General features: G+C 41.2%; 2 protein-coding genes across 2 annotated transcripts; both read left to right on the top strand.

The window, feature by feature from the left end:
- The first annotated feature begins 779 nt into the window (after nucleotides 1-779).
- On the top strand, nucleotides 780-2,408 carry LOC149932406 (uncharacterized). The gene has a single exon (XM_090157112.1). It carries the CDS (start codon nucleotides 780-782, stop codon nucleotides 2,406-2,408), a length of 1,629 nt encoding a protein of 542 aa, XP_090013238.1.
- Nucleotides 2,409-4,028: 1,620 nt separating this feature from the next.
- On the top strand, nucleotides 4,029-7,019 carry LOC149932405 (uncharacterized). The gene is made up of 3 exons (XM_090157111.1): nucleotides 4,029-5,895; nucleotides 6,598-6,839; nucleotides 6,987-7,019. Exons 1-3 carry the CDS (start codon nucleotides 4,029-4,031, stop codon nucleotides 7,017-7,019), a joined length of 2,142 nt encoding a protein of 713 aa, XP_090013237.1.
- Nucleotides 7,020-11,618: the final 4,599 nt, after the last annotated feature.

Raw genomic sequence — 11,618 nt, 5'->3', positions numbered from 1 at the left:
ACGTCACAGACAATAGCGGCACCAACGTTAAAAGCGCTGAAGGGATCGCAAAAATCCCGACAGTAGGCGGAAGTATCCCGGGCGGGCCTTCGTACTAGTTGAAATAAGCTTTGTGAAAACTTTATTTTAGTTTGTTATTTTCCTAATTCTAAAAATAGCTAATATTAAAATTACTAAAGTTAAATAATTTCCTTAATAAATATAAATTAATACCTAAAACGAAACTATTTGATAAAAATATATATAATCTAATAAAATTGTATAAATTAAATGTTCGCGTAAATATCTTTTGTAACAGTGTATAAGTAACGGTAAAAATTCAAATAACAAACTTTCTCTCTCTCTATGCCTATATAAGGAGCGAATTTGTTACAGAAGATGGCGATTTGTTAAAATTATATATCACTTTTGAACTTGTATATTTTTGTCATCACGAGAAAAACTAAAAAACGATTCTCGTGCAGTTACGACTTGGACTCTGAAAAAGAAAGGAGTGCAAGATCCGCGCTCGTGAAATTAATTAAAAATAATTTAAAATAAAATAAGTTAGGGTTAACATTTTTTCAGTCGATGTTAGTACCTAAAATATAAGTCTCTCCCATTTAGAGCGCGAACCTAAAAAGTAAATAAAATAAGTAAAATAAGCAAAACGGGTCATCACATGGTGCCGAAACCCGGGAACTTCAACTAACAGTACCCAAATAAAAGAAAAGAAGAGAAAGGACGCGTTACAAGCGCGATCGTAAAAATAAATTCGTGAAATAAATCAAGCTGAAAACATGGCCGAAGCAAGCTCTAATAACAACCAGTTAAAGAAATTAAAAGCGGTGAGAGCACCGGTTAGAGGAAGTATAACCGCAGCGGTGAATACGCTGAATACACTGCTGATGGATGATTCGAACGACCTAAGGACAGGAGAAGTGGAGGATCAACTAGCCATTCTAGCGCTAAAAGAAGAAAACTTAATTCCGCTGGACGCTCAGATCTACGACTTGACGGACGCCGACGATGACGATTTGAGTAAGGAATGCGAGGCCGTGGAAAAATACAGACAAGATATCCTGAGTGTGAAGATGAAGGCAAAAAGAAAGCTACGGGAAGCCGGAGTGGTCCCAGATGACAACAGTAGATCAGTTTGTTCAACCGTATCAAGTGCTGACATTACAAACTTAATAAACGCAGCGAACTCGGACTCTAAATTACCAACCCTGATAATAAAAAAGTTCAGCGGTGACGTAACGCAATTTAAGGGATTTTGGAGTCAATTTGAACAAATGGTAGAAAGTAAAAAGAGCCTAAAAAAGGTACAATTATTTTTCTACTTGCAATCGTATTTAGAAGGCGAAGCGTTAGATATAATCTCTGGTTTACATCCTTCCGATGCAAACTACGATGAAGCGGTAAAAATTTTAAAATTAAATTATGACAGAGATGAAGTTATTGCTCAAGAGCATTTAAAACGTCTACATAAGTTGGAACCAATACTGAGTTCGAGGGATTTGGTCGCCTTAAGAAATTTTCATAATGAATGTCAGACAAATATTAGAAGCTTAAAATCGCTAGGCTATGATACAGCAAAAAATGGGGCGTTTTTGTGTCCGAAGCTAGTAGCGTGTCTCCCGAGAGAGCTTCGTCTCGATTACACAAAAGAAAGGGGTATAGCTGGTGATCTAGACATAGATGCGTTTATAGAGTTTTTGCGTAAACAGCTGGAGTATAGGGAAACGTGCGAATTAATGGGAAATATGCAACCAAAACAAAGCCGTCAATACGAAACATCGCGAAAGCACGACTGGCAACCCCATAAGCCCAACGTACGCGGTTCTGGACCTAGGCTGAAGCAGAGGGCATCTAGCGCGTCCGTGTTCAACGCGAACACCACCGTAACACCCAAAAACATTTTTTGCATTTTTTGTAAAACAACCGCGCATCCCACCTACAACTGTAAAAACTTCACCTTAGATGAAAAGAAACGCATTATAAATGAAGCTAACCGTTGTTACATTTGCACCAGATTCGGTCACGAACAAAATGACTGTCCGTCTCCGTATAAAATCTGCAAAATTTGTAAAAAGAAACATAATTTGGCGCTTTGTTCCGAAAACGAAGCAAATAAGACCAAGCCTTCTCAAAATAGTTGGAAAGAAAAACAAGAAGTCCCTAAAGACGATAAAATAAAGGTTGGAAATAACTCGGTAGCCTGCGGTCAGACGGTCTTACTACAAACGGCCCGAGCTTTAGCGAGACATCCAGATAGCGGAAAAGCGGAAGAAATTAGATGTCTACTTGACCCAGGTAGCCAAGCCAGTTTTATACTGGAAGATATCTCTAGAAGATTGAACTTACCTCTGATAGGAGTCTGTCCTATTGAGATTACTACACAGAAAAAAACAACGTTCAGCTTTTAAACATTTGAATTGCAATTTAACGCGTTATAAATGTAAATGGCTACTTTTGCCGTTGATTCACTAAACACCAAAATGTTTAAATCCAAAATGGCTAGACAACTAAACACGAGGAGCAAGCAAAAATCTATATAAACGCATAAAAAACCTAGGCGTTTAACAAAATCAACATAAACCTAAACATCTCTGTTTTAAAGTGTTCAAAACGGATCCACTCAGAAAAAACGACGTTTAGCTTTTAAACACTTGAATTGCAATGTAACGCGCTATAGATGCAAACGGACAAAATGGCTAAACAACTAAACACGAGAAGGAATCCAAAATCTATAGAAACATGTTTGAAACCTATACGATAAACAAAATCATCATAAACCTAAACACCTGTGTTTTAAAGTGTTCAAAATGGTTCCTCTGGGATATAGATTTGAAACGGCTTCTGTTATAAAAGCCAAAGTTTCCGTTAATAAAGCGTTAGATCCGACTGCGTCGATGTAACCGTTTATTTTGCTTCTTTCCTATTCTAATGTTCCTCACATATTTCGTTATAATTCGTAAACGAGTTATCCTACGGATTTGTGGTCGGTGACATTCGGCACTAAACAATACGTAACATCCGAAAGTATGGTTGGTCTTGTCCAATATTTAGTGAAATTTCGAGAAAACCACGTTTTTGAGTGTACTTTTGGTCATAACTCGGAAACTATTAGTACTATAGTGGCTCTCATGTCTGCATGACTACAGATTATTATAGTTGCTAGCAGACTTGGAAACAGTGGTAGTCCTGTGGCAAATGGCCCTTAAAAAAATCAGGGGGCCCTTAAAATAAATCAATTGAACGGGGGTAGCGGGCCACCAGGGCCCCCAAATTAAATTAAAAAATATTTCTGAAACGCTGTCTTCCTACCCTATAGTTTTGGAAATGAAATTCCAAAAACCGAAGTAAGAAGACTAGTAAAATTAACTCGAGAAAACGTCTCGTATCCGAGCGAGGTCATAGAAATTACAGCAATAGAAGTACCATATTTGTGCGAGGCGGTGACAATGTCTAAATGCAAGAATGTAGAATATTTAATGATAAAAAATGGAATGCAAATAGCAGATAAACCTAGGTCAGGGAATCCAGATGACCCGAGCGTAGGATTTCTCATCGGTGCCGACCGATATTTTGACGTCGCGACGCGAATTACAAGACGATTATCCGAAACTTTAGTCGCCGTACAAACACACTTAGGATGGGCGGTTCAAGGACCGGCACAGACTGGGAAGAGCGTAAATGGTACCTACTCCGTAAGTGTCACGAAAATCAGTGTCGAAGCGCAAATGATATCGAAGGCTTTAGAATCCTTCTGGACTCTAGAAGGAATGGGAATTTGCGACGCCTCGGAAAAGGATCCCACTGCGGATGAAATCCTCGAAAAGTTTAAAAAAGATTTAAAAATCGATAAAAATGGAAGATACAGTGTTTGATTTCCTTGGAATACAGCGAAACGTAATCTTCCAGACAACCTGAATGTAGCGAGGAGAAGGATGGACGGTCTGATTAAAAGATTCTAAAGAGAACCAGAACTCTACAAAGAGTACAAAGCTGTAATAGAGGGCCAGTTGGCGGAAGGGATAGTCGAGATGGTCGAAAGTCCAGAAATTTCTCCAGAGGGAACACACTATATTCCTCATCAAGCGGTAGTAAAACGATCAAGCTCCACTACTAAGTTAAGGGTGGTTCTGGACGGTTCTGCCAGCGGAAAGGGTTCACCGTCTCTAAACTACTGTATGGCCAGTGGTCCAAATCTAAACCCATCCGTGTTAAGTCTCCATTTAAAATTCCGTGGACACAGTATTGCTGTTACAGCTGATATCGAAAAGGCCTTCCTACAAGTAGCCCTAGAGCCGGAAGACCGAAATTCAGTACGTATCCTATGGACCGTCGAGGACGAGAACGGAAAAATAAAAGAAAACGAACACCAAGTTTTGCAGATGACGCGAGTTCCATTCGGAGCGACAGCTTCACCTTACCTATTAGCCGCGACTCTAAAGACGCATTTCGAGAAGTACAAAAATGAAGATCCAGAAACCTACGACGTTCTCAACGAACAGCTCTACGTAGATGACTTGCTAGCGGGAAAAGATGACGTTCAAGGAGCTTACATCGTTGGAAGAGAGCTTCACTGCTTCACCGATGCTAGTTTAAAGGCCTTCTCAGCGGTCGTCTATTTACGATACGAGACTGACGATAAACAAATCAAAGGCGCCTTTGTTACTTCCAAAACGAGAGTGTGCCCCACAAAAGGACTATCTCTCCCGAGACTGGAGCTAATGGGGTGCCTTCTAGGCGCTCGACTGGTGACTAAAGTGCGAGAGGCATACCGAAAAGAAAATATGGATATCAAAATGTGGTCCGATTCGCAGATTGCGATTTATTGGATAAATAATCCTCCGAAAGAAAACAATCCTTTCGTTCAAAATCGTGCAGCGGAGATAAGACAGTTGGTCGAACCGGCCAACTGGATGCACTGCCCTGGCGCGGAGAATCCCGCCGATTTGCCATCACGGGGAATCAAAGCCAAAGAATTACGTGAAAATCTTCTGTGGCTCGAAGGACCCACCTGGTTGAAGAAAGTGAAAGAAAACTGGCCGAGCGAAAAAATAAACGTGAGAGAAATCGCCGAACTGGAAGAAGTTCAAAGTGAAAAAAGAAAATTGGCATTGACGGTTCAAATCAAAGATTCAGTCGGCATTCAAAAGATCGTCGATTTGAAAAGATATTCAAACTTCAATAAGGCGTTGCGAGTGATAGCGTATGTTTATCGCTTCGCTAACAAAACTAGAAAGAAAGAAACAGAACGCGGAGAAATTACCGCCGATGAAATTATTCACGCCGAAACTAAGCTGATTAAAGATATTCAAAATGAAGACTACGGTCAAGAAATTAACGCTATAAAAGAAAACACTGATTTACCGATGGAGTCCAGTATAGCCACTTTGAAACCCATATTGAACGACGAAGGAGTTCTATGTTTAGGTGGTAGGCTAGACGAAGGTAGTTTCAGCTACGAACGTAAACACCCGATTATTATAAATAAAACTCAAGAATTAGCCAAACATTTAATGACGAGAAGTCACGAAGAAGTTAAACATTGCGGTATTCAAGCAACAGCTAGCCAGTCCCGCGAAAGATACTGGATTATCGCCGGGAGGCAGTTAGCTCGAAACGTAGTACGGCATTGTCAGCACTGCAAGAGGTACAGTGCTAAGCCATGTGATGCCCCGACCGGTTTACTACCGAGCGACAGGATAACCGAAGCCGACGCCTTCACTGCTGTAGGGGTCGACTACGCGGGCCCTCTTTTCGTAAGGAACGGGAAAAAACAAGAAAAGGCGTACGTTTGTCTCTTCACGTGCAACGTTACACGCGCTTGTCATTTGGAACTAGTTCCAACCTTGACAACCCACGAATTTCTTATGGCTATGAGGCGTATGATTGCGAGGCGAGGTATACCTTCGGTGGTGTATTCGGATAATGCAAAAACATTTAAACGAGCAAAACAGGATTTAAACTTAATGTGGGACAATATAGACGAAAAACAAGTAAAGCAATTTTTCGCGAATAAAAACATCAGGTGGAAATTCATAGTCGAAAGAGCCCCGTGGCAAGGTGGATACTATGAACGGATGGTTAAAACGACCAAAAATATTCTTCGAAAAACTTTAGGAAAAGCTTACCTAACATACTCGGAAATGGAGACGGTACTCCAAGAAACCGAAGCGGTTATAAATTCCAGGCCGATAACGTACCTGTATAACGACGCCAATGAGCCGGAGCCATTGTCGCCCGCTCACTTCTTTACAGGAAAGAGATTGACTACTCTCCCACCGCAAAATTTAAAGATCCCGACACTACCACAGGGGCGTAGGAACCGGGAGGGGCAGGGGGGGCAATGCCCCTCCCTGGAATTTTGCTGGGAGGGGCAACTAATGTTATTGCCCCCTCCAACCTTTGGTCAGTTGAAATCTTCAAAAGACTCAAATTATCATTTTAAAAGCATATACCGTTTATAGAACCTCAACTGTGTTTAAAATTCAATCTTTTCCCGCCAATTTACATAGTGGTAAAAAGTACACATGCATTTGGAGAAGCTACACTCCATTAAAAATTAAAAACCATTCGTTTATCTTTGCCCCCTCCAATTTCTAGAACGTTCCTACGCCCCTGCACTACCAAATACACAAGAAGAATTAGCGAAGAGGGTTCGATACAGAGAAACATTAATGAAAAGACTGTGGGAAAGATGGAGAGTCGAATATCTCTTGGAGTTAAGAACGGCACACCACATTCAATTAGAAAAGCGGAAAACAAATATTAGAGTAGGTGATGTCATGATCGTCTACGAAGAGAAAGTTCCAAAACAAGTGTGGAAGCTTGGGGTTATAGAGGAAGTAAACGTAGGGCGAGATGGAAAGGTTCGATCTTGTTTAGTCAAATTAGGAAAGAATAATGTAATAAGGCGACCAGTCCAACACCTCTACGCGTTAGAAATTAACAGATACACGAATGATTTTTAAATGTATAATTGTATGTTTTAGGAAAATACTCACGTATTTTCGCCGGGAGTGTGAAAACTTTATTTTAGTTTGTTATTTTCCTAACTCTAAAAATAGCTAATATTAAAATTACTAAAGTTAAATAATTTCCTTAATAAATATAAATTAATACCTAAAACGAAACTATTTGATAAAAATATATATAATCTAATAAAATTGTATAAATTAAATGTTCGCGTAAATATCTTTTGTAACAGTGTATAAGTAACGGTAAAAATTCAAATAACAAACTTTCTCTCTCTCTATGCCTATATAAGGAGCGAATTTGTTACAGAAGATGGCGATTTGTTAAAATTATATATCACTTTTGAAATTGTATATTTTTGTCATCACGAGAAAAACTAAAAAACGATTCTCGTGCAGTTACGACTTGGACTCTGAAAAAGAAAGGAGTGCAAGATACGCGCTCGTGAAATTAATTACAAATAATTTAAAATAAAATAAGTTAGGGTTAACATTTTTTCAGTCGATGTTAGTACCTAAAATATAAGTCTCTCCCATTTAGAGCGCGAACCTAAAAAGTAAATAAAATAAGTAAAATAAGCAAAACGGGTCATCAGAAGCTTAAAATTTCTAACTTTTTCTCAATTTGATGGGAATAAGTTTTCCGATGTTTTTATTCGCCTCTCTTGGTCTAAGGCTGTAAAATACTTCTTTATAAGCGCTTAAAAAACCAGCGGTCTTAGTGTACTTTGACTTTTCCGCTGTTTCCTTTCTCTTTATAAAAATGTGAAGAATCTAAGTAGACCGACCCTTATTAAAGTAGCTTTTTATCCGTCTGCATTCTATATTCGTAATAATAATACTTTGGAGTTCTTTCACTGTCTCGAAAAAAATGTGTTTTTTGTATGTACGGGGTACGATGCGAGATACAAAAGAAAGAAGATAAAAGAATAGGCACAATGTCATCCAATAGATCTACATTATCTCTTCTCGCACGAGGACAAAGTTATTTTTTCTTGTTTACCTTAACGCTCTGTTTTCAACGCGGTAATATATACCTCATTCGCCCCCAGCTAGGCCCTATCTTCATAGTTATTTTTTCTCTCTCTTTAGAACGAAACTACGCTGGCATTTGCGAGACTCGTTAGAGGAAGGGGTGGAAGGCGGTGAAACCTTCCAACGTCAACTTTCTTATCAGTTACTCAAAAAAATAATAGCTTTTCTAATCTAAACTAAGTCGCATTAATACTACGGTTATCTTAAAAACTCGAGGTAAAACCTCCGGTGTAAACGGAAATATACAGAGGTATAAAACAAATCAACTTTTACGGCCTTTAAACGGTTTGTTTACGTATCTTAAGCGAGACCCTACCCCTGTTAGTCGCCTCTTCCCTTAGCGGCGAAATGCGGCGTACGGAACACTTCTACAGGCGCAATTAGGTCATTTTTAGACTTCATACAGTCGTAATATCGTAATAAACCATTTCGTACATAACGTTAAAGTGATTAATACGGCCACATTTGAATAATCTTGGAGTGTATATAGTTAATGAATCTGGGCTGAAAATGGGACCATTGGCCGCATCTGTTTTCCTTCTCTGACGGCGACGTCATCTTACATTCGCACTCGATTTCTATTCAATTTTCTCCATTTATTGCCTCTCCTCCCTTTTAAGGTATGAAAGGCTGCGGTCTTCTTTAACGATTATCGCGACCGCCTTATTTAGTCAGTTAACTTGGAAATATTTCAATGGATAAATGCCTTTCGCTTTCTTATTTGGCTTCCGCGCCACGAAGGCTCTCTTTCCCAGGAGTCGATTGACGCCGGCGCTGTACATGGAAAATAAATAAGCGATACGATATACCGAATCAGTCTCATCTCCATCGGAATTGGGTACCACGTTTTACGGAAACATTTCCCGGGCGACGGAATCTCGGCCGACATCGTAAGCCACTTATTAGCACTACGTGAGTCCATCGACAAAATGAGAGCGCGCCCGGTTACCCACCCATCGGCCTCTCACCCACTCGGTCTCCGTGGATATCCGAGGCACCCCGGCTTCGTACGGTCCATTCCATCTTTTTTTTTAGGACGCCGCAGTCGCCCACTGACCACGTCAAGCAATGTCCGTCACGCTTTGCAGCGAAGAGACCCGCTGAACCCAGCCCCGGTCAAGTCCCCCCCCCCCCCCGCTTCCCCCCTCTTAAAAGAGATTCCTTTCAACCGGCCATTTTTATAAATCCTGGTTTACGTGGATAGTCAAAAAAGAGTATACGGGGCTACTGGCTATAGGGTCATTTATTTATGGAGAGGGCGTTCTTCGTCACCTGGTCCCCCGAACAAATGTAGCTTTGTTCCGGCGCGGGGCTACAAATTGCCCGAAAGGCGTCTACGTGCCCTAGAGCTCTTCTTCTCTTTTTATCGCATCCGCTTTACTTGTTACCTTTTATTGTTTCAGTCGCGAGTCGCTCGTTGGCGATACCTCACGCGCTTAAAGGTCAAACGTAAGCCCGTCGCTTAGCTCCCTCCCGTACTAGGTTATTCGTTATTCCATCGGACGGTATCGCGTTCAGCCTCGGGCCTACCTGAGCTCCTTCTGGCTCTCTCCGAAATTGGAATGGCCGGCCATTTCTTTCCTCCTTTATAGCTTACTTTCCTCTTTTTTCTCTCGCGTATAGTCAGCCTAACGAGATTCCCTTTTCTCTTTATTTTTATCCGACTTACTTACCTTTCGGCCTTTTTCCCTTTCTTCCTATAAACCCGTAAGACGTATCAAACCCGTAATCTCGCGGGTTCGCGGCGCTGAATAGACGGGTGAGACTGTTGAGCGCGGAGTATGAATTTTGGAGCTTGTAATTTATTTTTGTACGAGTTTACAAACTATCCGAAACTAGTTCTCCAAAAATAGTTCATTTTCGAAATGGCGCTCAGGTGTGTTTCTCCGAAAAGCGTATCTTTTCGCGCTATTTCTACATTAAAGGTAAACACGGCAGCCTCGCCTTCCTTCGATGACTTCCGTATAAAATATTTCCCGGTATAACACGTTTTTGGCCTTATTTTTTCATCGCGGTGAACCTCGGGTTGGTCTATTTTCTTTTTCGAGTCTTAGTCGTAAATCAATTTATACGTTAAGATAGAGGAAAGAAATAACCCCTTTGGACTTTCCTAATGGATCTACGATGCCAGCCCGCCTACGAACCCCCGGATATAAAAAAGGGCCGCCCAAATATATTTCCCTTCGCGGTATCGGTATTAGAGAAATTTTCCTCTTTACAAAACTAGACCTTCCTTTTCTTCGGCGATGTAGGCCTGGAAAGATTGGATTTTATACTGGCCGCTGCCGAGTTATTCGTCTTTGGAAGTTTTCGCCATTAGAAGCAGCGAGTACGCGGATACGAAAGGGACCCGGTCTTGATTGGGGGGGGGGGGGCGCTCACCCAAAAACCTTTCTTCCCCTTTATCATTCTCGATCGCTTTTAGATTTTTAGCACATCGACTTTTAAATTCCACCACGAAGAGCCGTGAATTTGGATTTTTTTTTCTCGCTTTATACCGAGTCCCCGGCATCGTCTTCTATCGATTCCTGAGTTTTTCCAGTCCCGTCTCGCAATTCTATAACCTATTCCCCTTTCCTTCGTTGGATACGGTCTACTTTAAAGGTCGATTGGAGGGTTGTCTCAATAAGTATCGGAGTTTCACCGGCCGACGATATTTCCCTTTTCCATCTCCCGTCACATCCCGATTCCACCGTTTCAACGGGTAGTTTTCTTTTTCTGTAGGTCCCTAAATAGGCGCGATTTTGATGACGATTGGTCCATTTTAATGGAGGTGGGGTGGCGTTTGATAACCGAAGAAGCCAAGTCGCGTGTGTCTCGAATAATGGTAAATATCGAGCTCCGTAAAGAAAGAAAGTTGGCCCGGATTTCTTTCCTTTTTGACCTTTAACTTACCTATATTACAGCGAAACTGAGGGAACTATATATAGGAAAAGGGGTTGGCTGCATCGATCGGAGTGCGGAGCTCTGGCTGGGAATAAACATTCTTGGACTCGGAGACACGGCTTATTTGCCGCCGCTCGTCATTCCCCGAGAAAGACGACGTTGACAGCAATCTCATTGACGAGCCCTCCCTCTCTCAACACGGCGCTCACCACCCTCTAAGTTAACTTGTTGGGCCTTGTCCGAAAGCCCAAATAGATTTGTATCTAACGCTAGCGTTTTAGAAACTTAAGAGAAAGTGGCCTGGAAGGACTTGGTAGCTGAAAGCCACTTGTCTCTTCGAGGCGAACATTTTGAACCATTGATTAAGTGTCTAGCTCTTCGCGATCGAGAGTTCGTCTTCCTATAAAATAGCCCCTCTTGGTATTTACCCTATTTATCCCTTACGGTAAGATAGTACCGCTTCCGCTGTCGGGTTTAATCCAACATTTTAAGAGTAGACGGCGCGCAATTACAATAATTTTAATTGCCCCCCGTTTATTTAAACGCGTCCGACCACCGCGAATAGGGCCAAGGATATTACGTCGTATTTTTTATCTTTTCCAGTACCCTTCTTGGAAATTTGTTTCGTACGCAAGCGCTTTGTCTTTGCGTGTATATAACTTCCCTTCCGAGATTTCTTTTATAACTCCGTTAGAGATTTAATGTCCGAAGACATTATTTCTACTTTGC

This window comes from Leiobunum rupestre, chromosome 8, assembly GCF_980474605.1.
Source record: "Leiobunum rupestre chromosome 8, qqLeiRupe1.1.hap1, whole genome shotgun sequence".
Lineage (NCBI taxonomy): Eukaryota > Metazoa > Arthropoda > Arachnida > Opiliones > Sclerosomatidae > Leiobunum > Leiobunum rupestre.
This window is presented reverse-complemented; position numbering and strand designations above follow the sequence as displayed.